The sequence below is a fragment of the Lithobates pipiens genome, unplaced genomic scaffold (assembly GCF_037356315.1).
Source record: "Lithobates pipiens isolate NorthernLeopardFrog02 unplaced genomic scaffold, aLitPip1_a1.2 Scaffold_22, whole genome shotgun sequence".
In the NCBI taxonomy this organism is placed as follows: domain Eukaryota; kingdom Metazoa; phylum Chordata; class Amphibia; order Anura; family Ranidae; genus Lithobates; species Lithobates pipiens.
Window position 1 is genome coordinate 324,713,388 of NW_027507784.1, and position 27,774 is coordinate 324,741,161.

Consider the following 27,774-nt stretch of genomic DNA (forward strand, 5'->3'; position numbering starts at 1 on the left):
TGCTGCAGTCTGCTAATCATTTACAACCCACTTGTTCCACAAAACTCCTTATAAGGACTGGTAACTTGGTATGTCTAGGGTGCTACAGTACATAGGGTTGAGTGAGGTACATTCTGCCATTCTATAAGGACTGGTATAGGTCCACAATACATAGGGTTAAGGTGCACTACTGCTGACCGCTGCCCTATACTGCAGCAGTCCTTCATCGGTATAGGGACTGACGTACAGTCTGCTAATCACTCACACACAACCTACTTGGTCCACAAAGGTCCTTATAAGGACTGGTAAGGTATAGGGTACTACAGTACATAGGGTTGAGTGAGGTACAGTCTGCCATTCTATAAGGACTGGTATAGGTCCACAGTACATAGGGTTGAGGTGCACTACTGCTGACCGCTGCCCTATACTGCAGCAGTCCTTCATCGGTATAGGGACTGACGTACAGTCTGCTAATCACTCACACACAACCTACTTGGTCCACAAAAGTCCTTATAAGGACTGGTAACTTGGTCTGTCTAGGGTGCTACAGTACATAGGGTTGAGTGAGGTACAGTCTGCCATTCTATAAGGACTGGTATCGGTCCACAATACATAGGGTTGAGGTGCACTACTGCTGACCGCTGCCCTATACTGCAGCAGTCCTTCATCGGTATAGGGACTGAGAGTTTTGTCACAGGGTCATTTAAAAAATGACAGGCAGAGGAAGAGGCAGGCCCTTCCGCAGGGGTGGTAGGGGTAGGGCAGGAGCAACAGGCTTGAGCCAAAGTGGGAAGTTGCAGAAGGTGCGTTCAATTACTTTAAAGGACGCACCAGACTTGGTTGAGTGGTTCGCTCCGCCTTACTCTTCTGCACCCTCCTCATCCTCTCGATCTGCACCCTCTTCTTCACTCTCTGCTATGTGCACTCCCAAAGACACTACCACCAACAACACCACCACCACCACATACCTTCCGCTTGAGTCACAGGAATTATTTTCCGATCCATATCAAGACATTTCTGATGCGCAGCCACTCTTGGTATTGGATCAGGAAGAGGAGGCAGCAACAACCGCTACTCAGCAGTCTGACGACAGTACCCAGATCAGCCCAAGGAGGAGGTTGGTCCCCAGTGTTGCTGCCTACTCCGAGATCTCTACTTATAGCGGTGGGGAAGGTGCCGTTGATGATGACGTGTCTAGTGATGTCACGTGGGTGCCCACAAGAGAGGAAGAGGAGGGGAGTTCAGAGGGAGATATGGACCAGCAGATAGGGAGGAGAAGCAGGAATAACTTACATTGCACAGGAGGGACAAAGCAGACTGCAAATGTATCAGGAGCGAGTCATCGACCATGTACGGTCACATATGGCGCTCCCAGGACACCAGCACATGGCTCCGCAGTGTGGGCTTTGTTTAACGTGTCCGCTGCTGACAATAGCGTTGCCATCTGCAATCTTTGCAGTCAACGCATTAGTCATGGTAAGCCCAACACTCACCTAGGGACGACCGCCTTAAGAAGGCACGTGAGCAGCCATCACTGAGCCGAGTGGGAGCAACGGAACACACAAAGCCACACTGCAGGCTCTCACCGTCCAGCCTTGTCTTCTACTTCTCCTTCTCCTCTCTGCTCACAATTGTCCTCCACTCCACCTTCCATCACGCCAAGCTCACATTTTTCTGCAAAAAGGCAGGCTTCCATGGGCCTAATGTTCGAGCGTAAAAAAATGATGACGCCGGATAACCCTCTTGCCCAACGGTTGACGGCTGGCTTGTCAGAACTCATAGCCCGCCAACTACTGCCATATAAACTGGTGGACTCGGAGGCCTTTCACAAATTTGTGGCCATTGGAACACCACAATGGAAGGTCCCAGGAAGGAAGTATTTCTCAGAGAAGAGCATCCCAGAGCTATATGGCCATGTTCAGCGGCAAGTGAATGTATCTCTGGCACACAGTGTCGATGCCAAGATACATTTGACCACAGACACGAGGTCTAGCAAACATGGGCAGGGAAGGTATATTACTTTTACTGCCCACTGGGTGAACCTTCTGACGGCCGTCAAGCATGTAACCCGTGGCACCCGTGTAGATTCGGTTTTACCGCCACGGATTGCATACAGGGCCGACTCTTCTTCTCCTACTCCATCCTCCTCCCTCTCCTCCTCAGCTGACTCCTCCTTTTCCGCTGCTAGCGTCTCTTCCGCTACACCGCCCAAGCTCCCCAGAACCTATTCGACATGCCAGGTGAGACGTTGCCATGCCGTGCTGCGTCTGTTGTGCCTGGAAGCCAAGAGCCACACTGGCCCGGCACTCCTTTCAGCTTTGCGTTCACAGGCAGATCAGTGACTAACACCGCTCAATTTGACAGTTGGTAAAGTGGTGTGTGACAACGGTGCCAATCTGCTTAGCGCATTGAAACAGGGCAAAATCACGCACGTGCCATGCATGGCACACGTCTTAAACTTGGTCGTGCAGCGATTCCTTGTCAAATACCCTGGGGTCCAGGACATCTTGCGGCAGGCAAGGAAAATCTCGGCCCATTTCAGAAGATCTTACACGGCCATGGCTCGCCTTGCTGACATTCAGCGGCGACACAATCTGCCGGTCAGACGTCTTATTTGCGATTGCCCGACGCGATGGAACTCAACCTTCTATATGCTTGATAGGCTGCTCCAGCAGAAACGTGCAGTTAACGTCTACCTGTATGAACTGTGCGGCAGAACCGGTTCTGGGGAGCTGGGTTTTTTTTCACCGTGCCAATGGCTGCTCATGCGAGACGCATTCAGACTTCTGTGCCCATTTGAGGAGATCACCAAACTGGTCAGTCGCAGCCATGGCGCCATAAGTGACATGGTACCTTATGCCTTCTTTATGGAGCGTGCATTGTGTCGTGTCATTGATCAAGCTGTGGAGAAGCAGGAGCGGGAAGATGAGGAAGTCGCAATGCTGGATGAATTCCCAGGGGGGGCTACTCTATCTGAGACAAGTGAACAACAGGAGTCTGAAGAGGAGTCAGAGGAGGATGGTGCCGGGGCGGATGAGGAGGAGCAAGAAGAGCATGCTTTAAACCTTTCTGGGATCCCTGTTGTGCCTGGATGGGGAGAGGAGAATGAAGAGGACGACATTATCCTGGATGATGAGCAGGAGCCAGGCCACCACACCGCTTCCACTTTAGCGCAAATGGGGGCCTTCATGCTCCAGTGTTTTAATAGGGACCCCCGTATAAAAAGCATAGGGGTCAAGGACCAGTACTGGGTGGCAACGTACTTAGACCCCCGGTACAAACACAAAATGGCAGAAATGTTACCGCCGTCACAGAGGGCTGTCAGAATGCAGCCCTTCCAGGCCTTGCTTCGAGAAATGCTGCATTCTGCTTTTACGTGCGCTGGCAGAGGAGCAATTCCCACTCCCAGAGAAGGAGTTGCGGGTACCAATCCAACAGCGCCTGCAAGAAGAGGCCGGTTTGAAGATGTGTTGGTGACTTCGGATATGAGGTCATTCTTTCAGCCGACCCATCGACAGGTGTCATCCGGATCCAGCATCAGGGAACGCCTAGACCGTCAGGTGTCCGACTACATCGGGTTAACGGCCGATGTGGACGCTCTGAGGAGTGATGAACCCCTGGACTACTGGGTGGGCAGGCTTGACCTCTGGCCAGAGCTTGCCCAATTTGCAATCAAACTGTTGGCTTGCCCCTCATCCAGTGTCCTGTCCGAAAGGACATTCAGCGCAGCGGGGGGATCGTGACCGATAAGCGTACTCGCCTAGCTCACGACAGTGTTAACTACCTCACATTTCTAAAAATGAATGAGGCATGGATCTAGGAGGAATTCAACACATGTGACCAGTAGACCATGTATATGTCTATAAACAATTTTTTTAATCGAACTCACAGAGACCTTCTTTCTTCATTTGGCTCACTTCATTGTCCAAAAAAAGCACACCGTACTATATGCCCGTACCCTCCTCTTTGAAGAGATTGAGCGGTGTCATATTTCTACTGGGGCTGCTTATTATGAGGGGCTCCCACCATCCCTGTGCTGTGCTGACATCCTCCTGGGGCTGTACCTCTGCTGTGCATATGAGGGGCTCCCACCATCCCTGTGCTGTGCTGACTTCCTCCTGGGGCTGTACCTCTGCTGTGCATATTTTGAGGTGCTCCCACCATCCCTGTGCTATGCTCATTATGAGGGGCTCCCACCATCCCTGTGCTGTGCTGACTTCCTCCTGGGGCTGCTTATTATGAGGGGCTCCCACCATCCCTGTGCTATGCTGACATCCTCCTGGGGCTGCTTATTATAAGGGGCTCCCACCATCCCTGTGCTATGCTGACATCCTCCTGGGGCTGCTTATTATGAGGGGCTCCCACCATCCCTGTGCTATGCTCATTATGAGGGGCTCCCACCATCCCTGTGCTATGCTCATTATGAGGGGCTCCCACCATCCCTGTCCTATGCTGACTTCCTCCTGGGGCTGCTTACGGTGCAGGTGTCAGTGCTGTATATCACGGTGCTGATGTCAGTGCTCTCTATTATGGTGCTGCTGTCAGTGCTGTATATCACGGTGCTGGTGTGAGTGCTTTATGTCACAGTGCTGATGTCAGTGCTCTCTATCACGGTGCTGCTGTCAGTGCTGTATATCATGGTGCTGGTGTGAGTGCTTTATGTCACGGTGCTGATGTCAGTGCTCTCTATCACGGTGCTGCTGTCAGTGCTGTATATCACGGTGCTGGTGTGAGTGCTTTATGTCACGCTGCTGATGTCAGTGCTCTCTATCACGGTGCTGCTGTCAGTGCTGTATATCACGGTGCTGGTGTGAGTGCTTTATGTCACGCTGCTGATGTCAGTGCTCTCTATCACGGTGCTGCTGTCAGATGACTCTATCACGGTGCAGGTGTCATTGCTGTATGTCACGCTGCTGGTGATCATCTCCTGCAGCCTCTTCTTTGCCTACCCTGGTCCCTGACCTTCCCTCTCCTCCATTGCCTTCATGCGCTCCACAGTCCTGAATTGTCACAACAATTTCCCATATAAAAAAAGAATGCTTGTAGTTGTCGATCCCAGATTCACCTCATACATGTGTTATGTCATTGGCCATGTGGTGGGACTATGTTTGCACAGCTATTAATTATTTTGTGGCTGCAAATTTGACCTGTAGGTTTGCGAAGTTCGTCTCCCATTGAAGTCAATGGGGCCCGCCGCATTCGTGAAACGTCCCGTCGGAAGTTCGTCCATCACTACTTAATGACAATGATAATGACTTAATAAGGAAGCTCTGAAAATAACCAACAGTCCAGTTGGTGTCACATCCAGTTGAAGTTAATAAATAGTAACAGTTATAGGCGTGTGCACCCCAAAGGTCCAACCCATGTGTGTATATACTGTATGTGTGTATATATATATATATATATATATATATATATATATATATATATACATACATACACAGTATCTCACATAAGTGAGTACACCCCTCTCATTTTTGGTAATATTTTATTCTATCTTCTCATGTGACAACACTGAAGAAATTACACTTTGCTACAATGTAAAGTAGTGAGTGTACAGGTTGTATAACAGTGTAAATTTGCTGTCCCCTCAAAATAACTCAACACACAGCCATTAATGTGTAAGCCGCTGGCAACAAAAGTGAGTACACCCCTAAGTGAAAATGTCCACATTGGGCCCAGTTAGCCATTTCCCTCCCCAATGTCATGTAGCTCATTAGCGTTACAAGATCTCAGGTGTGAACGGGGAGCAAGTGTGTTAAATGTGGTGTTATCGCTCTCACTCTCTCATACTGGTCAGTGGAAGTTCAACATGGCAACTCATGGCAAAGAACTCTCTGGGAATCTGAAAAAAAGAATTGTTACTCTACATAAATAGGGCCTAGGCTATAAGAAGATTGCCAAGGTCCTGAAACAAAGCTGCGGCACGGTGGCCAAGATCATACAGCGGTTTAACAAGACAGGTTCCACTCAGAACAAGCCGGTCTCCAACACACACCAGCTCTGTGATGTTGTCATGGAGGGGTGGAAGAGGACTGTGAAGCTCTGGTGATACCTGCGATCGCCTCATGGAGCTGTAGAATGGGGAGATGCTAATGTAAACAACCATCTCCCCATTCTACCTAGTGACATTGCCACTGATCATAGCTCCCTGTGATGGGGAGCTATGATCAGTGATGTGTCACACACAGCCCCTCCCCCAAACAGTTAGAATCACTCCCCAAGACACACTTAACCCCTTCCTAACCAGCTAGTGGTTAACCCCTTCACTGACAGTGCCATTTTTACAGTAATCAGTGGAATTTTATAGCACTGATCACTGTAAAAATGACAATGGTCCCAAAAATGTGTCAAAATTGTCCGATGTGTCCGCCATAATGTTGCAGTCCCGATAAAAATCACAGATCACAGCCATTACTAGTAAAAAAATAATAATAATAAAAAAGCCAGAAAACGATCCCCTATTTTGTAGACACTATAACTTTTGCACAAACCAATCAATATAAAGTTATTGAGTTTTTTTTTTAACCAAAAATATGTAGAAGAATACGTATCTGCCTAAACTGAGGAAAAAAATATTTTTTTATATATTTGGCTGGCTGCTCTCTCTCTCTTCGCTGCTGCGTCCAAAAGTGGAGAAGGAGCGAGGGGGTGGGTGGATTAGTCTTGGAGATGCGCTGCTCAGCCATGGGGTGCACTGCCCACGTGTCAGCCGACGTCACTGGTTACTAGACGCGGGGTGGCCCTAGCCTAGCAACCAGCTCGGCAAATGATCATATCAGGGTGGCGGACTGGCGGTGTGTTTTTTTTTTCATTCCGGGACACCATATTGTCCCAGAATGAAGGTACCAGGGACATGAGACAAAAATCAGAATTAAGGGACAATCCTGGGCAATCCGGGACATGTGGGCACCCTAACGAGCATGGGTTCTCTGGGACTGTGTTGACCTAATTCTTTACAGCTGATGTTACAACACATTACTAACAGTACTTTACTCAGGCTACTTTCACATTGGCATCTCCCAGCTGTTGGCGCTAAAGCACCACTCGTTTTTGCAGTGCTTTTCGGCTGCTAGTAGGGTGCTTTTTACCCCAAAAATTGTAAAAAGTCCAATTTTGCGACTATTTACAGCACTCCCAAACGGCCCAAAGATGCTGCTTACAGGACTTTTTGTAACGTCCCGCAAGTGCACCGCCCCAGTGTGAAAACAAACTCTGAATGAACAGGAGGCAGGTTTTTAGGCGCATTTCAGATGCTATTTCTAGCGCTAAAGCGCCTGAAATCCATCTCAGTATGAAAGTAGTCTTAACCTGGATGTACTACAGCACTGGTGCTTGCAGGGAACATTTCAGTTGCTTGTTAAATGCTTGGTAACACAGAATGCTGGAGTCTTTTAACCACTTGCCGACCAGCGCACGATGATGTACGTCAACAGAATGGCACGGGCAGGCAAATGGGCGTACATGTACGTCCCTTTAAATTTGCTGCCCTGCCATCGGGAGCGCGCCGGCGGCGGCGCGCTCCCGCGCTGGTCGGGACCCCCGTGAGTCCGGTCGCGGGACCCGCGGACTCGATCGCCGCGGGCATCCCCGCGATCGTCTCATGGAGCGGCCAAATGAAGAAATGCCATTGTAAACAGCATTTCTTCATTCTGCCTAGCAACTAGTGACGCTGATCTCTGCTCCATGTGATTGGAGCAGAGATCAGTGTTCACTAAATGAAAGCCCAACCCCCCCCACAGTTAGTAACACACCCCTAGGAACACTTAACCCCTACACTGCCACCCACTGGTTAACCCCTTCACTGCCAGTGTCATTTACACAGGAATCACTGCATTTATATAGCAGTGATTACTGTATAAATGACAATGGTCCCAAAAATGTGTCAAAAATGTCCGATGGGTCCCCCACAATGTCGCAGTCACAATAAAAATCGCTGATCGCCGCCATTACTAGTAAAAAAAAAAATAATAAAAAATTATTAATAAAAATGCTATAAAACTATCCCTATTTTGTAAACGCTATAACTTTTGCGCAAACCAATCAATAATCGCTTATTGCGATTTTTTTTACCAAAAATATGTAGAAGAATACGTATCGGCCTAAAATGAGGGAAAAAAATGTTTTTTTATATATTTTTGGGGGATATTTATTATAACAAAAAGTTAAAAATGATGCGTTTTTTTCAAAATTGTCGCTCTATTTTTGTTTATAGCGCAAAAAATAAAAACCGCAGGGGTGATCAAATACCACCAAAAGAAAGCTCTATTTGTGGGAAAAAAAGGACGTAAATTTTGTTTGGGAGCCACGTCGCACGACCGCGCAATTGTCAGTTAAAGCGACGCAGTGCCGAATCGCAAAAAGTGGTCTGGTCTTTGACCAGCAAATTGGTCCGGTCTGAAAGTGGTTAACAAGAACCTCTTCAACTTCTGAATCGGATGTGGCATGCTTTCTACCAGTTTAGTCCGAATCTGAATCTGACTATGAGGTCTCAGCCGATCCTGGACGAGGGACTCCTGTATAACACAAGAAGGGAGGGACAGCTTAACCACTTAAGGACCGGGCCTCTTTTTGAGATTTGTTGTTTACAAGTTAAAAACATGTTTTTTTTTTTTGCTAGAAAATTACTTAGAACCCCCAAACATTATAAATAGTTTTCTTTCTAACAACCTAGAGAATAAAATGGCGGTCACTGCAATACTTTCTGTCACTCCATATTTGCGCAGCGGTCTTACAAGCGCACTTTTTTTAAAAAAAATAAAATTTTTGAATTAAAAAAATAAGACAACAGTAAGAATTTTTTTTTTATATTGTGAAAGATAATGTTACGCCAAGTAAATTGATACCCAACATGTCACGCTTAAAAATTGCTCCTGCTCATGGAATGGAGACAAACTTTTACCCTTAACTAAGTCGTGGCAGTTGGCGGGTGTTGGTATTTGCAGGGGAAGGAAGAAACTCCAGATAAGGTGAATACGGGACCCATTGGTGGTATGGGCCTGTTTGGTGGTATTCCAGCTAACATTGGTTTAGCTGGAATTTGGTTAAAGGGTACACTGCAGTCAGTGGTTTGATTGTCTCCAAGCTAGCTTGTCAGCTGGAGGCCTAGTTCAGTTAAAAGGTACCGCAGTGCATTGTTAGTATCGTTATGGTAGTTCTGGGGGAGGTCCTGCAAAGACCAATGTCACTATTTGAGACTATCGGACAGATGTTGTATATAGTTATTGTATAATATTATTTTAGTTATTAATAAAGGGGCTGCTACGGTCAATAATTACTCCATAAAAGGTGTGGTCTCCATTTAATGGGAAATGGGTAAGGTAATGGAGTGGGGGTTGGCTTGGTAGTCCAAGGGGTGTATGGGTCATCTGGTCTACAATAGTCATGGTTTCCTCCCACAGACATGCTGGTAGGTTAATTCGATCCTGTCTACATTGGCCCTAGTATGTGTAAGTATGAATGTGAGTTAGGGACCTTAGGTTGTAAGCTCCTTGAGGGCAGGGACTGATGTGAATGTGCAATGTATATGTAAAGCACTGCGTAAATTGACAGTGCAATATAAGTACCTGACATAAATAAATTAAAATGTGTTAGATTGTGGATGCCTGTAGATTGAGATTTTAGTTTAACCTGACCAGTGTAGTGGTTTTGCACAGAGCAGCCCCAATCCTCCTCTTCTTGGGTCCCTGACCAGCGCTCCTGTCCCTGACCAGCGCTCCTGTCCCCTCCCTCCTGCCGAGTGCCCTCACAGCAAGCAGTTTGCTATGGGGAGACCTGATCCGAGCCACTGCTCTGTGTGTCCACTGAGACCGTCTGTTTAGGGCATATCTATCATATTATTGGTTACCTTGTAGAGACAGCACCATCCAGTTTTAGTAAATCCCCCCTGTGTGAGTAGTAGTATCTCATTCAATAAAAGCTGAACACGTGAATACTGGTACTTAACCACTTCCAGACAGCCACATGCCGATGTACGTCCTCACTTTGAGGACGGATATCGTTGTTATGGCAGCAGCTAGCTGTCATAACCCTGGTATCCCCGTGTTCAGCCAATGGTCCGGTACAAGATAAAAGTGGTTTCTGTGGTGAATTTGCCACAAGATCACTTTTATCGGCAGTGGGATACCCCCCTTCCGCCTCAGTCTGGTGCCCTCTGCCGCTAACCGGAGCCATCGACAGCGGCCAAGGCAATCGGATCCTTCCTGTGGCTGTGCATAGAGATGAAAGAGGCAAGATGGCCACCCGTCTCCATGACACTGCAGGGCGGAAGCGATGTCAAAATGTCACTTCCGCCCATAGCTTTTTTTTAATGACAAAATTTTTAATTATTTTTTTATTGCATTTTAGTGTAAATATGAGATCTAAGGTCTTTTTGACCCCAGATCTCATATTTAAGAGGTCCTGTCATTCTTTTTTTTTCTTTTACAAGGGATGTTTACATTCCTTGTAATAGGAATAAAAGTGAGTGCTTAACTTTACTCCGTGTGTGGGCAAGTCCGTTCATTTCAAAAGTCCGGCGGATTGTCCGCTGGAAAAGTCCGGTCGTGTATAGGCAGGTCCGTCATTCGGAAAGTCCGGCGGACCTCCGCTGCAAAGTCTGGCGTGTGTTCTGCCAGACTAGGTCCACCGTACTAAGTCCGCCGGATAGTCCGATCGTGTGTACGCGGCATAAGAGATCTTTTCATTCTCTCCCTAAAGAGAATCTCCAAAAAGTGAAGCAGTCAGCACCAACTGGAATAGATCTGAAATAAATGAAGCACAGTGCTACTATAACTCTTACAACATACAAAGTAATCTCAACCTTGTGATTACGAACCCCAAATAGGGACAATATTGTCATTAACCGCTCGCCAACCGTATCATTAACATGTACAGTGGCAAGGTGGCTCTGCTGTGTTGGATCATGTACTTGGTATGTGATCTGGCACTTCTGGGTAGAGGGCACAAGTGTGTAATGCCAGCGAACTGGCTGTGTTGTAATTATACAGAGCAGATGCCGATCAGCGGGTAGCGGCAGTCATCCGTTGTTTGCAAGACATACAGGACAGACCCCTAACTATGTAAACAAGGCAGAGCTCTGTCCTGTCAGTGCGGAAGTGATGGATCTTCTTTCCCCACAAAGCAGGGAATAATATCCATCACTTTTCTTAGAGCCCTTTCACACTGGGGCACTGGCAGGGCATCACAAAAAGTTCTGCAAGCAGCTTCTTTGCAGTGCTATAGGAGCGGTGAATACACCGCTCCTATAATTCCCCTGCCCATTGAAATCAATGGGCAGCCCCGCTGTACCGCGGGCAAACCATTGCTGCAGCGTTTTTTTGCAGGCGGTTTTAACCCTTTTATCGGCCACTAGCAGGGGGTTAAACACACCCCACCAGCAGCCAAATAGGGGGGCTAAAACACGGGTAAAATAAAAATAGCGCTGCTTTACTGCCGATGCCCGGGTACTTTCAGTGTGAAAGGGCTTTTAGTAAAAGCAGCACACAGTGTACACCAAAACACTGGCTAAGCACACATTTAACCCTTTGATCACCCTAGCTGTTTAACCCCTTCCCAGCCAGTGTCATTAGTACAGTGACAGTGCATATTTTTACCACTGATCACTGTATATTAGTGTCACTGGTTCCCAAAAATGTTCAAAAGTGTCTGTTAGTCTACTTTCACACTGAGGCAGTTTTCATGCACTTAACGCTAGAAATAGCTTCTAATTAGCGCCTGAAAACCACCTCCCGTTCATTTGAGTGGGGGTTATTTACTAAAGGCAAATCCATTTGCACTACAAGTGCACTTGGAAGTGCAGTCGCTGTAGATCTGAGGGAGACATGCAAGGAAAATAAAAAACAGCATTTTAGTGGCACATGATTGGATAATAAAATTAGCAGAGTTTCCCCTCAGATCTACAGCGACTGCACTTCCAAGTGCACTTGTAGCGCAGAGTGGATTTGCCTTTAGTAAATCAACTCCAGTGTGTCTTTTTACACCCGGGCGGTGCACTTGCGGGACGATAAGAAAAGTCCTACAAGCAGCATCTTTCGGGCGGTTTGGGAGCGCTGTATTTAGCACCCTTAAAGAGGAAGTAAACCCTGATGGGTTTACTTCCTCTTTCATTCCCTGCAAAGGCAAAGCATAATGGACTACTATGCATCGCATAATAGTCCATTATGTGTCACTTACCTGACACAGGAGCCAGCGATGTCACCGCTGTCCCCTGTAGTCCGGCGCATCCATCTTTCGTGGGGTCTCGCAGCTCTGCCGCTGTCATTCGGCGGAGCCGCGATGACGTCACTCCCGCACATGCACACGGGAGCCGACACGTGGGGCAGCTCCGTTGTTGGAAATGCCACGCTCAGTGCGCCTGCGCGCCGCTGTCTACGGGCAAATATCTCCTAAACCGTATAGGTTTAGGAGATATTTCTTGGACCTACAGGTAAGCCTTAATCTAGGCTTACCTGTAGGTCAAAGTGGTTTGTAAGGGTTTACAACCACTTTAAAACGCCCCGGCCCATTGAAATGAATGGGCAGCGCTTCCAAAGTGCCGCAAAACTGGACTTTTTACTTCTTGTTTTAAGGTAAAAAGCTTCCCACTAGCAGCCAAAGGCGCCGCAAAAATGGGCTGTGCTTTAGCGCTAATGGCCGGGCACTGCAATGTGAAAGTAGCCTTAGATAGTCTGCCGCAATATCGCAGTCCCACTTTAAGTCGCTGATTGCTGCCATTACTAGTAATAAATAAATACAAATTCTAGTATATAACCCATAGTTTGTAGACGCTATAACTTTTGCATAAACCAATCAATATAAGCTTTTTGGGATTTTTACCAAAAATATGTAGCAGAATACATATTGGCCAAAATTTAGGAGAAAATTAGATTTTTTTTAAATTTTGTTATTGAATGTTTTATAGCAGAAAGTAAAACATTTTTTTTTCAAAATTGTTGGTTCGTTTTTGTTTATAGCGCAAAAAATAAAAAACGCAGAAGTGATCAAATACCACCAAAATAAAGCTCTATTTGCGGGGGGAAAAAAAGACATACATTTCATTTCTGTAAGCCTTGCATGACCATGCAATCATCAATTAAAATAACGCAGTGCCGTATCGAAAAAATGGCCTGGTCATAAAAGGGGGGTAAATATTCCGGAGGTCAGGTGGTTAATACAATGATATAATGTCATAATATTTGTGAAAATCCTTCAGATTGAGATTAAAATCCATTCATTGTTCACATCCTTCGTATTCAAATATATTGATCCTTTAAAACTCTGTGTGCCAAAAACCATGAAATTTTCTTCTCCATGTATAACAATTCCCATCATGTGCAATGAATACACTCCTTGTTTAATCTCTCCCCTGGACACACAACACACCCTTTTGTCCAGACCTGAACTAAATCATATTAGGTAGGTGGGACAGGCTTGTATAATGGATCACACCTGGAAAATTCTTCTTAAGGCTGGATTCACACCTATGCAGTTTTAGTGCGTTTTGCATTTTGCAGATTTGCACTGCAATCCATTTAACATGGTTTCCTATGGAACACTTTCTGTAGTGCAAATCTATGCATAAAAAAATGCATAGTTGTGAATCCAGCCTAAGGCCGGATTCACACCTATGGCATTTTTAGTACTTTTTGCAATTTGCAGATTTGAACTAAAGTCCATCTAGGGCTGGATTCACACCTATGCATTTTTAGTGTTTTTTGCATTTTGCAGATTTGCACCACAGTCCATTTAACATGATTTCTGTAGTGCAAATCTGCAAAATGCAAAAAGCACTAAAAATGCATAGGTGTGAATCCAGCCTAACATGGTTTCTTATGGAACACGTTCTGTAGTGCAAATCTGCAAAATGCACAAAAAATGCATAGGTGTGAATCAAGCCTAAAACCCACCATTACTATCTGAATAGAGGTGATGATGCTGATTGCCCAATGAGCACGGTTAGGCTGGTTTCACACTGGTGCGACAAATACTCTGACATTGAGAGCCCATGTCGCATGACATGTGAAAATCAAAATTTTTCCTATGGAAGCCATCTTAACCGGTCCAACATAAGTCGGTCCAACTTTGAAAATGCTCCCTGCACTACTTTGGTCCGACTTTGATCCTACTTCAGCCCATTGAATATCACTGAAGTCAGATCGCCGTCTTGACTGATCCGACTTTGGCATGCGACTAGTGCTCTGATGATCTTGAGGGGGAACTCCACGCCAAATTTGAAATAAAAAAACAGCATGGGTTCCACCTCCAAGAGCATGCCAGGCCCTTCAGTCTGATATGGATTTCAGGGGGAATTCCCTATGCCGAAAAAACGGTGTGGGGTCCCCCCAAAATCCATACCAGACCCTTATCCGAGCGCACAGCCCGGCTGATCAGGAAAGGGGGTGGGGAAGAGCAAGTGCCCCCCCTCCTGGACTGTACCAGGCCGCATGCCCTCAACAATAGCGGCCAACCCCAAAGCACCTTGTCCGCATGTTGCCTCTTCCTGACATCAACATGGGGACAAGGTGCTTTGGGGTGGGGGGCCACAGGGCTCCCCCCTGCCCCAAAGCACCCACCCCCCATGTAGGGCATGTGGCCTGGTACGGTTCAGGAGGGGGGGTGCTCGCTCGTCCCCACCCCCTTTCCTGACCGGCCGGGCTGCGTGCTCGGATAAGGGTCTGGTATGGATTTTGTGGGGACCCCCGCGCTGTTTTTTCGGTGTAGGGGGTTCCCCTAAAATTCATACCAGACCGAAGGACCTGGTATGCTCTTGGAGGGGGAACCCATGGTGGTTTTTTATTTAAACTTTGACGTCGAGTTTCCCCTCAAGATTCATACCAAACACAGTGCCTGGTATTGATGTGGGATCCAAGTCGGATCCCTGTTCATTGAAGTCGGACGCATCTCTGACTTCAAGTCGCAGGGCAAAGTTGGATCCAAAGTAGGACCAGTGTCATGTCGCACCAGTGGGAACCCGACCTTAAGGTGTAAAAGTGACACAGGAACCAGACTGAAGAATTAGCTAACTGGGTGAACTTGCAAAGAAATCCAAGCGTGTCTGACCTTCCTAATAGAAATTAGTTTTGGGTTGGTCACAAAGGTGTGTCTGTGCCCAGAGGAATGGGAGAACATGCTTTGGACGATCACCTTGGTCTGGTCATAGTGATTTATTAAGGAGTATATTGATTTTTCATCATGGGATTGGTTACACAGGTTTTATGGCACGCTGGGTTTTGGAGTGTCAATATAATTGAAGAATGAGTTGATATTAATCATGATCTGAAGGACATTCACACAGTGCAGGATTTAGATCTTGGGGGGACTGGGAGACTTCAAGTTCGGGGGCCCTCAACATAGAGATTAAATTATATGACAAATAAAAATGTCAACTAAAATAAATGATAAACCATATTTGTTCTAAAAAAAAAATATATATATAGGTTCCATAGTATACGCTTTCCTGATTTTTCTTCCCCCAGTTTTATTGATTGTAATAATACACGTTACACAGGTTATTGGAACTAGCAAGTCATACATCACAGGTCTGCATTACAAGATCTTGCAAAAAGTCTTCCTTCCTGCACTTGGCATCGGCAAAATCTTTACATGAAAGTGGAGTTCCACCCAAAAGTGGAACTTCCGCTCATTTATCCCCCCTCCGGTGCCACAATTGGCACCTTTCGGGGAGAGAGGGGACAATATACCTGTGTGTGACAGGAATCCTGTTCCCACTTCCGGGAGCCACAGCCGTGGATATTCACATCACCGCTCAGCTGACCGCGGGGCTCCCTCCTCTTCCCCGTCGCCAGGCCAGTAGGAGAGAGGAGTGGAGCCTCGTGCATGCGCAGTAGGGATCCCCTCGTGAAGCCGTAAGGCTACATTGCCGGGTTCCCTTACCCACAATGGTAGCGGCATGCACCCGACAGCTGATGGAAACATCAGCTGCGGTGCCAACATCGCTGGACTCCAGGACACTTAAGTGTCCGATTATTAAAAGCCAGCAGCTGCAGTATGTTTAGCTGCTGGCTTTTAATTTTTCCAGCAGTGGGCAGACCTCCGCTTTAAGCTGGCCATTGATGGGAAGTATCTTGGCTGCTTCAGTAGGGACTGGCCAAGATTTGATCCATTTATGGGTAGGCTGGTTGTACCCAAGTCGATCCATCGATTGATTTGGGTACAAGCAGCCTGTCAGATTATTTACATGCGATTACTGCCTGTGGCTATAACCGGAGAGGAACGCTCCCCGTGCCCTCCCACTGGCAGAACACAATAGCGCTGTGGAAGGCATTCCCCATTAATACTGAATTTGTAAATGGGGGAATTGTGCTTTTTTCTCACCTTCCACCCGTGATTGAAGGGAAGGAAATCACATAATCTATGGGCTGCCTAAATCATCAAACGCTATCATCTTGAAGACACTGCTCTCGAGAGCCAGTAGGCACAGAACACTTTATTCACACCTAGACAATTTGAATCCTGGGCGGAATTACCACAGCAGGACATGTTTGCGATGCCATTATTTCTTAATGGCACATGAATTGCGGTGCTTTCATGCAAGATGCTCCTGCTCCATTTTTAGTTACAAGCTTTGCGCATTGAGATTTTGCCGCAATTGCGGTGCAATTTATGGTGGCAAAATTTGCTCTGTAATTTGGGTGTCATTAAGAAGTAATGGCATTGCAAGCAAGTCCTGCGTTTTGCCGTGATTTGAAATCATGGACAGAATTGCAGCGATTCCGCCTAGGTGTGAATGGAACCTCAGGGTACTCTCACACTGCTCTGTAGCAAAATTTTGCTGTGTTTTTGATGCATTTTTTGTGCCTTTTTGGGTTGCCTGCACATGTGAAAAAATGGACATGAATCAAAAATGCACCAAACATGCAAAATTGCGATGTGTTTTCACCATGATTTTGCCGCATTTTCCATAATTTTCAATGGGAGGCTGCGTTTTTGGTGCGGTTTGCAGAACTGCAGCATTCAGGACTTTTCAAAACACTATGCACCTGTAACGTTTTGCAATGAAAAAAAGCAGGAAAAACGTATCAGTGTGAAAGGGCCCTTTAGTCTTTCTTGGGTCATCATGGTCCTCAGATAATTCTTTATCAGCGCCAATTTTCTGAACGACCTTTCTCGGAAACTACTAGTGACTAGGGATGGGCGAACGGTTTGGCTCGAGCCTGAGTTTGGGCCGAACATTGGATGTTCGCCTGTTTGAGCACCAAAATTATCGGGGCGCTTGACCGCTTTTTCGGCCTGCTGGACTACCACAAAATTAGGGTTGCCACCTCATCCCTTTAAACCCGAACACATATTAATTACACAGGTTCTGTGGCTAATTAAATGCAGATAATGCACCAAGTGAGTTTAATTATCACCTTAATCAGCCACAGAACTTGTGTAATAATATGTGTTTGGGCTCAAAGGGATGAAGCGGCAACCCTTACCACAATGCACTGTGCTGAAGCAATGAAAGGTTTTCCCAATCAGGGCACATAGCTCTGTCAGAGCCATGATTGGACGCTGTCATGATGACTCTATACAATCATGGCTCAGTGCTCTTAGTCACACCCCACACTATAAAAGTATTCTTTCAATAGTGGTGTGCATTTGCACTAGTGTGATATTGGCATGGAGAGAGATAGAACAGGGCTCTGTTCAGTGCTGCTAGAGAGTTAGTGTGCGATAATGATTCTATTTTCAGTGTAGTATATCAGGTTAGTGTGTATCTAGTGATAGTTCAGTGAGAGTTTGGTGACCATTCATATTTACAGTAGTGTCAGTTTGTTTTGTCAGGGCAGGTTTACTGCAGTATATTTCAGTGTGTAGATGCATGTTTACTGTAGTATATTGCAGTGCAGTTTTACATTTAGTGCAGTTTTATGGCAGTATATTGTATTGTGTCTGTGTAGTGAGCACCACTTTCCATTGATTAAAGTGCATCCACGTATGCCACATCTTTATAAAATTTTGTTAATAAGCACCCCCCATCATGATTGGGAGGAGACCAAGGAGAAGCAGACATTCCCATGGCTCTGTGAGGGGGCCAGCAGTGTATGTGTTCAAAGGCAAAGGTGGACATGGTCAGTTCTCAGGCAGGGCATCATTCCCCTCTCTAGTGATATTGCCCATGCTAGCCAGCCACAGCATGCAGAATAGGTGGTGGACTGGCTTAATAAACCATCTTCATCCTCATTACCCAAGCAGAGTATAGTGCGCAGTCCACTCCAGAGTGGCTTATTCTACCTCCTTGTCCACAGCTATTCCTGCCATAGCCCCAGCATCAGGCATAGAGGAGTCCGCTAAGTTATTTGAATTAAGCGTCAGCCACTTGCTCCTTGATGCACAGCCATCACTTGGTTCAGATGTTTGCTCTGAGTTTGAGGATGATAGGAACATGAGCCTACAGAGAGGGGAGAACACTGGTTCATAAATTGGCAGTCATGTTCCCCCAGCCTGAGCATATTGCCAAGTTGTCTCCAGTGATAATGAGGTTGGAGGAGATGGAGATGATCTCACTGATGCGACTTGGGTGCCGGATAGTGCAGAGGAGGAAAGTGAGGGTGAGGCACAACACCAATGAGACAGCCATCATGGAAGAGTAGAGAGAAGCCACCCAATTCCATCACACTACGGAGCTGTTATCTCCTGGCCCACTTCACACAGCTCAGCACTTTTGCAATTTTCAAACTTTTTCTCAAGCACATCAAGCGTGGCAAAAACACCAACCATTTGGGTATTACATGCTTTTTTTTATCAAATCTTTTTATTCATTTTATATACACACGAGGGGGGGGGGGGGGGGAGACACATCTTCCAGTAGTACACCAGCTGTAGACTATAGCCAGCACATTTCTCTACCCCATCTACTGCAGCAAAAAGTCACTCTCCCCCACTTGCCCAGTATCTAAATGCAAGCTTGTCAAAGTGCTGGCTTTACAACTTCTGCCTTTCCATCTGGTGAATTCTGCCCTCTTTTGTAAATGTGCTGTACCACAATGGCAGCTTCCCAGTCTCTAAGTAATGCCATTCCTCTCTGTACCACACTGCTGGCACGTAGTCCAGCAAGCATGGTCAGGGACAATACATTTCATTCACAGCACACTAGGTAACACTACTTGCAACTTGGAAAAATGCAGGACAGAGGGCAGTGCTGCAGCAGCTTCCGCCAGCTCCCGACACTCATCTTGGGCACTGACACACAAGCATAAAGTCCTATCTGAGGGGAGCCGCAGATCTCATGTATAGGGAGATACCAATGGAGGAAAATACAGAGACTGGTGCTTGTAAATGCTGCCCTATCACGTACCACTGACCCCCAAACCTTTACATCGCAGCACATCCACCCCACTGACTGCTCTGCACACACCCAGCCCACCCATTCCATGGCACAGTAAACAGTTCCTTCTGCAGCTTTCATGGCAGGATGATATACCAGCCAGTTCAGCTCTTCCTCTTAATAACCCTGAGCTCCCTGGAACGTCCCTCCCCCACCCCCAGTCATATCGCACAGGTCACAGTGGGGCAGGGTGGAAGCAGAGGATGTGGGTGAGTGATCAGTGTCCAGCTACACAATGCTATTACTGATATCAGTGCTGTGCAGGGCGGTCAGTGTGTCTGCTCTGTTTTTTTTTCTTCTGCTGGTGACCACCCTGGAAAACTCTCCCTTCCACCTGCAGCTGCAGGAAGAAAATACAGCTCAGTTCTAGTAAATTCTGACCCCTTGCCCAGAGATCTGTACACTTCCTGTGCCCAGTATGAGGGGTTCCCACCATCCCTGTGCTGAGTTCCCAGGTCTGTACACCCACTGATGGGGGTGGCACTCAGTGCCTTGATTATCTGTGTACATATCCAGGCTCTGTGACTGACTCCACCCCCCAAAATGGTAGCAATCTATAAAAAGGTGGGGTTTATGCATGGGCAGGTCAAAGTGGGTGGAGTGGCAAAATTAGGTTTCACCTAGGGCAGGGATCTGCAATTAGTGGACCTCCAGCTGTTGCAGAACTACAAGTCCCATGAGGCATAGCAAGACTGACAGCCACAAGCATGACACCCAAAGACAGAGGCATGATGGGACTTGTAGTTTTGCAACAGCTGGAGGTCCGCTAATTGCAGATCCCTGGCCTAGGGTGGCAAAAATCATTGCACCAGCATTGGACAGGGAAAGTTGACACACGTGCAATTTAGTGTTTTTCTTAGTCTTTGTAGTTATACATATATATATATATGTGTGTGTATGTATTTATGTATGTGTGTATATATGTGTGTATATATATATATATATATATATATGTGTGTATGGGCTCTGGGGACTATTAGCCTTTGCATTTTTTGTGTATTAGGATCGTACCATTTGGGTTGGTTACAGTCACTTCACTATATATATATATATATATATATATATATATATATATATATATATATATATATATATATATATAATATAATATAATATAATATAATTTTTTTTTTTTTTTTTTTTCATTGTCATTATCAATACTTTTTTCAGCGCTACATTTTTGTTTTTCTTTGTATATGAATTTTTGTCACGTTCGTGTGTAGCAGCTTGGTTCACTTTCTTTTTTTTTTTATATAGGTTAGTGCAATAATATTCTTTGCATTTTCGACATATGTGCAATGCCTGGCACATGTCCTCAATTTAGTGGTGTAATGTTTCTTAAATAGGTACCCAGGGTTGGAAGATCTGCTAAAGCAGGCCAGAAGATTCTTTAGCCATATCAGGCGGTAATACACAGCCAGTGCTCAGTTGGCTGAAATTCAGCAGGAATTCTTCCTGCCCATAAATCACCTGATTTGTGACATGCCCACCAGGTGGAACTGAACTTTGGCTATGTTGCAGCAGCTGCACATGCAGCAGAGGGCCATCAATGAGTACCTTGTGAGTATGGCACAATAACAACCTCAGGCCAGCTCAGCTTTTTTACCTTTGCCAAAGGCTGCTGATAAAGCATGCATGTACTGTACTGTCACCATTTGAGGCGACACAGATGGTGAGCCGTGACAATGCATGCATCAGTGACCCAATCCCTGTTATCATCTTGCTGGAGCAGACTCTGTGTGGCATTATGGACAGGGCACTTGATTGACAGGAAAAACAGCAGGAGGAAAATAAAGACTTCCTTTCCTCTCAAGGCCCTTTTTTATGCAGACACCATTATTCCTATGACACAGGAGGAGAGGGAGGAGGATTCTGGCAGTTTTGGAGGGATTGAAGCAGAGGAAGACATACGTCGCAAACCTTAAGAGTTGGTTTTCAATCACCAGAACCCTTGGGAGTAGCAAATGGATGGGAGGCAGTGCCGGGACAAGGTCATCCAGCGCCCAGGGCAAAGATGCCAAATTGCGCTCCCCCTTTCCGTCAGGGTGCCCCCCTACAATAAACCATTGCACCAGGGGCAGCTGACCCTCCTGCCCACCCCTTGTACTGGCCCTGCTGGGAGGAGTCAGTTTCAGATACTGTAATCCTCAGTAACCCCGAGGAGTCTGTTTCTCGTGTCTACGCAAACTTGCTGTGCATGGGCTCCCTCATGCTTCAAAGCCTGCGAAAGGACCTGAGAAATACGTGGCATCAAGGAGAAGGATCACTATTGATTGGCAACCCTCCTTAACCACCTAACAAGGGAAAAGTCTCAGAACTAATCCAAACACCAAACAACCAAAGACCAATTTTTACACACCTGTTTGTCAGGTCCTTATCATATAAATTTTTGACAGCAAGGCCAATTCTTGCTTTCATCAAGAGTACCTCTATAGGGTTGCAGTGTGAAGACACCACTGACACCCAAAGACCAAGTGATGCATAATGGACATTAATTGGGACTTTTCACAAAGCTATGGCCTGGTAAGGTCATGTGCTTCCATCACACGGGACTTTAAATGAAACTATGGCCTGGTAAGGTCATGCGTTTCCATCCCTATTGTATTAAAAAAAAAAGGGGGGAGCAAGGGGAACAAGGGGGACATTGGGACTTTACATGAAGTATGTGGTAGCAAGAGAGTACAAGGTGAACTAATAGGAATTTTATTAATCGTTGCAATTGGATTTACAAGAAATAAATACAATTATAGAGTAATAAACAATACATGATAATGGTAATAGTGATAATAATAGTACAGCATGATAATAACATGAATATCACAAAGTATCATGAAACTCCAAAGTTCACCGCAGCAGAATTGAATAAAAGCACATGTAGCATAATGCCTGCAGGACCAAGGTCTTTTTGCACCAATTAGGGTAATGTATAGTAATGTCAGAATCTGAATGTATTCAAAAGAGGCACGGCATATGATCGCTCTACGCACGTTTCGTGGCCTTTGTACCACTCATCAGGAGCAGAGCACGTGTTCAATCTATAATAAAGAGTAATATGATATTCAGAAGTAAGGTAAATGAAAAATAAAAATAATAATAAAAACGCATGAAAAAGGGTGGGGTAAACAAGTCACCCACACCTATTACATGCTTACTCACTTAGGTGAGTGCACTGATGGTCTAGTAGGTGGGTGCCGCAAGCCGTCCAATATACACCCCCAACCGGGAGCCGTGGTGGGTAACTCAATGGAGATAGCCACAAAAGGCCGCAGTACAAGCAGGCATAGAGTCACCACGAGGCACTTCTATAGAGAGTGAAAAATTTAGAACCATTAGGAGATTTGCAAGATGTGGATAGAGTGAAGGATTAAGAAAGATAATAAGGGGAGCTGAATGATAAGAAGAAAAGGAAAATATAAAAGTGAGGGCTCACTGAGCAAAAAAGTGAGGGGACCAAACATAGCGCTGTTAGCGATAGGAATGCAGTGAAGGAGTGAGAGATTAAATTAAAAGACCGCATGTGATGTGGTGTATAAAAAGCCTCGAGTGACCACACCCCCCAAAGAGCCGCCCCCATGAGTACCACCACAAGTCGTCCCACCACCGTCACGCCGCATGGCGGAGTGGGGGGAGAAGGGCTTCCGTCAGCCGGATAGTATGTATCTCCGGTCTGGCGGCTCCGAACTACCCCCATAATGCCAGCAGTGTGTAAAACTCAACTGCAAGGACGTAGCAGCAATAAAAGGACGCTGCACATCCTGCGTGAATTGCGTGACGTCGACGCACAGTGAGAAGCATCCACCCATCAGGCGTCCAATGACGCCAAGGATGGGAGGAGACTAGCAGTGTGCGTCTCGGCTCCCGGAATTGGAGATGGAAGCCGGACGGCACAGCAGCACATCCACACAAGGCACCAGCAGAGCAGCAGATAAGATATTTATTACTCTATCATTGTATTTATTTCTTGTAAATCCAATTGCAACGATTAATAAAAAAATAAATACAACTATTAATAAAATTCCTATTAGTTCACCTTGTACTCTCTTGCTACCACATACTTCATGTAAAGTCCCAATGTCCCCCTTGTCCCCCTTATTCCCCTTGCTCCCCCCTTTTTTTGAACCCAAAGACCAAGCTGTTGACAAAATAAAGAGAGCTTGCAGGGAAAAAAAATAGATTTTTTTTTTTTTTTTTTTTATTGCTGCAGCAGCCTCTATACACAATACAGATATACCACTTTACAGGCAGACTAAAGGCTGCAAAACAGTGTTTTTGCCTGCACCAGATCGCATTCACAAAGCGACCATGCGAACCGCAAAATTGGTGCATGCATGACTTTGCGATTTGAGCCAATTCAAAATGAATGAGCCTTGATTGCACCGCAACCAACACAGTAAACCTGGTTTCACTCTATGATTTGGTTTCCCACAGGAACTGCACCGCATTCCTGTGCAATTTACAAATGTGATTCTATATGTTGTGATTTGAGCCCATTTTGAATGGGCTGAATCGCACCAAAGAAACACAGGCATCTTCTTTTTTTTTTTTTTTTTTTTAAACCAACCCTGTGATCTGGTTCAGGCAAACACTGTGTGACTTTTTTGGGGGAGTTGTTAAATTTGAATTGATACCTGCAGCAGATCAAAAACATGGTGTGATTGCAATGCAGTGTGGGAAACACACAGGAATCGCAGCGTTTCTTGTACCACATATGTATGAACAAGGGGTAAAACAGTGCCAAGGCATACTACTGAGGGCAGCAGAAAGTTCAGCCTGGCTCTGACATTGGCAGACATGTTGTGGTGTCAACTGCTGAATCAGTACGCTGGTGAGCACCACAAAAAGCTTGTCAGTGCCAAGCTGGACTGTCAGTAACACAAGCAATGCGATATTTAGCCCAGCCAGCCTCAATGACATACTTTGCCAGTTGCCACACAGAATCAGACAGTCTCTCACTGACGATTACCTAGTATGAACAGCAGAATGCCAGCAGCAGCACAGCAGTCTGAGAACACTCTCTGAGACTAGGCCAGAAGAGAAAGAGGGACATACCTGGACAGGACAGCAACAGTTCATGTGGGGGGCCAGCGGCTACACAGCACTTTACAAGCACTGGCGCTCCAGGGCCCAGGCAAAGCTCCTCTTCCAAGCCCAAGGTGGGAGTTGCACTGCAAGTGAATGGGAATACATGGTGTGCAGTGGGCAGGACTACATGCACTGCCGGCTCCCACTGTGCTGCATGGTAATAGATCTGTCAGCCTTCAGCCCGATCCCGATAGACCGTCATGGCGGTGTATCACAACATGCATGCGGGTATGATGATCTATTACACTTGCTGCAGCATTATTATACTCTGTGGGGCACTGACTGCAGTGTTGCCTGTTTGCTGGTGCCATGTGCGGCTGCAGAGCAGGGACACCATGCATTTCATTTTGGCCCGGGGGGGGGGGGGGGGTTGAACACCCCTTACCCCCCCCCCCCCTTATCTATGCCCCTGCTCGGATGTACTCAAGAACTGAATATTTCTGAACAGTTCCAAATGTGTCACTGGTGCCCCTGCACCTCTGGCCAAATGTGGTACTGCACACCGCAGAGGCTTGAATCCTGCTCGTTTTGCGAGACAACATTCGCAAACCGAGTCAGTCAGGATTTTTTTAAAATAGCTCATATTGCGAAACGCTATTAACCGAGTTACTTGCAATATGAGGTTCCACTGTATACACCTTTTTGTCTGATTTCCTTTTAGATTTACCAAAACTGTAGTGCAAGGGCCTGCCTGATTGCATACAAACTGAAGCTCTCTGCTATGGCAGAAATAGATTAGCTGCTACTCATTGTATCAGTGTATCAGATCAAATATGTTAAGCATTCAACAGTGGTCTCTCTATGATGATTATATGAATCCTAGGGTCCTTACACAGGCATTTGAACATAAGTTCATACCACAAATTGCCTGCAGTAAAGGACCCCAAGTCTCACCATCTCGTCCCACTCATATACAACTCCTTGGGTTTGAGTGGTGTGAAATATGCCCCTTGAAACCTGCCCCATTTCCTCCTTCTCAATTCCAGCACTTTAACCCTCATCCTTGTAACACTGCTCTACCTCCTTCCTTATTGCATTCCATATGCTGTGTCTGGTGGAGGTCAGGGACAGCTTTTTGGAATAATCAATCATGACTGGCTGATGGCTTTCTGGGCAAAATAATTTTGGCTTGGCATCACTTTGGTGAAGCACAAGTCATAAACTTATGGAAGGGGGTGATTCCAGGAGATAAATTGGGAGAAGCTGCAAAGTTAATCAAGGGTGCTTAAAGATTCAACTGTGAGAACCCCCATATTACCCGCACCTCCTCCTTGTGGCATCATAGATGGAGAAGAGGCACTTTTCCTTTTACATTGGGACAAGTGTGCTTTGCCGGGTGGGCTTGCTGACTCTCATGCAATGGCCACCTCAATGTTAAAAGGCATATAGCCTGGTCTGATAGAGTAAGGGGGCCACATGCACTCTGTTTTTCCTTTCCTGGCCACCCAAGATGCATGCCTGATAAGGTTGGCTGGTATTTTAAGGAGATCCCCATACTGTTTTTCTCCCTCCCTTTTAAATTACAACATTCCATCTGCAATTACTCAGATTGGGGTACTGTGGATGTAAGCCAAGCTATATGTAAAAGAAAAAAATCTAAAAGAGGTGCCATTTTATTAGCACATGCATTTCTCAGCAACCCTTTTTATCTCCGAGATTGGGAGCGAGAATTGGGTAAAAATTTGGCTCCTGAGGACTGGGATAAAGTGTTTTCACATTCAAAATCCTTCTATCTTCCTACTCCTAGGAACTCAACTATAAGATTCTGACAAGATGGTATCTCTGTCCGGTCTTCTTAAACAAAATGAATCCGGCTATGTTTGACCAAGGCTGGAGACGTGGTGAATCAAGAGGCATACTATTGGTCCTCCCCAATTATAAAACCAATTGATTGGCTATATCTAAACTAAGTAATTAGTCACTGGCAAAAAATGGCCTGAGACTCTGAAGGTAGCGCTTCTTTCCCTGATCTCAGGATCTATTAAATCTATCAGAAAAGGGTATATTTCGATTTTTGCTGTTAGCAGGTAGAGCTTTAATTCCAAGATATTGGAAATCCCTATCAATAGGGGAGTGGGTAGTGGAGAATAAATCGTACAATGTGGATGGAAGAGCTTGTATCCACAGCAAAGAAAATTAAGTTCGGAATCCGTGGATGGAGTTTCTTGAATCTACCAGGTTTCTACCCGGTACTTTTTTTTTTTATTTATTTATTTTTACTGCTCACTTTGCCAACTTGTATAATGATTGAAAGTAAAGCATTCACAGCAAAATGTTTTGTAGCAATACATTTGCACAACCCCTAGCAGATGTTGAAGGAAAGGAGGGTATGCTGTAATATGTATTACTGGTGGTCACTGGTTTCACAGGTCACATCTAATAAGTAATGTTTTATGTAATTTTTTTTCCCCTTCATTGTAAAATTTAATTTTTTTTCAATAAAACTATATATTAAAACTAAAAGAAAAAAAGTCAATTTCACAGCCTAGTATGCACTGCTACTATACTATGTTGTTGAGACTGTCGGTGAAGATTGTTCTGTTCCATAACAGGCTATTGAACTTTTTTTGTGTTTTTAAATTTGCCCTCCAAGCTGCATTGAAGACCCTCTCCCTGCTGTTTGGTATTCTGTTTGTGGTACATGTGCCCCATGGCAGTGCCCAGCTTCTCATTCCTTTTTTTTTTTTTTTTTTTTTTTGCGGCAGTTTGCCAAACAGACCTAAAAATGACCAGTATTAACAAGATTTGTCACCCATAGACTTCAGTGAGGTTCACTACTCAGTTCAGGTTTGTTGAACTTCAAGCAGCATTTCCAAAATTTTGAGCCTGGGTAGATTTATCCCTAATGGTGGGTCATCCTCCGTAGCTGTTTCAAGCCTATTGTACTTAAAACAAACAACAAAAACTACCCAAGTTCTGCTTTCACATTATGCAATATCATTTCACACATTTTGGAATCCTATGTAATGTTTAGTTGACAATGTTCTTCAATGTTAGGTCTCATTGTACCACTGTGGTAACTCAAAGTGTAACCAAACTGTTGGTATTTATTATAGAACTCTTAATAAATGGTAGCCCCGATGAAAGCTAATTTCTTAATTTCCCCCCCCCCCCCCCCCAACCTGCTTGACAATACAGTGGTCTTTACAAACCTAAAGACACCACTGACCAATTGAAAACCCAGTATGTAGACATGGTCAAGTGTTATCACTGTCAAGAAATCCCACATGAGAAGCAAGTGCATGCAAATGGGTAATGGCTGCAGGGGATCAGCAGAACTGAGATGCAACAAAGAATGAAAAATTTTGCAAACGGGTGTGTATATATATTTTTTTCAATATGTTTAATTTTTCCACAAATAAAAAGAACATGTACATACAGTAATTGTAGCCACACAACAA

General features: G+C 45.5%; 1 protein-coding gene across 1 annotated transcript in view; it reads right to left on the minus strand.

Annotated features, from left to right (window-relative positions):
• Positions 1-18,275: 18,275 nt before the first annotated feature.
• LOC143925746 (tolloid-like protein 1) overlaps positions 18,276-27,774 on the minus strand; it is a 122,026-nt gene continuing 112,527 nt past the window's right edge. Inside the window, exon 18 of the mRNA XM_077450198.1 lies at positions 18,276-18,355. Coding sequence (XP_077306324.1) covers positions 18,276-18,355 — 80 coding nt within the window. The remainder of the gene's footprint in view (positions 18,356-27,774) is intronic.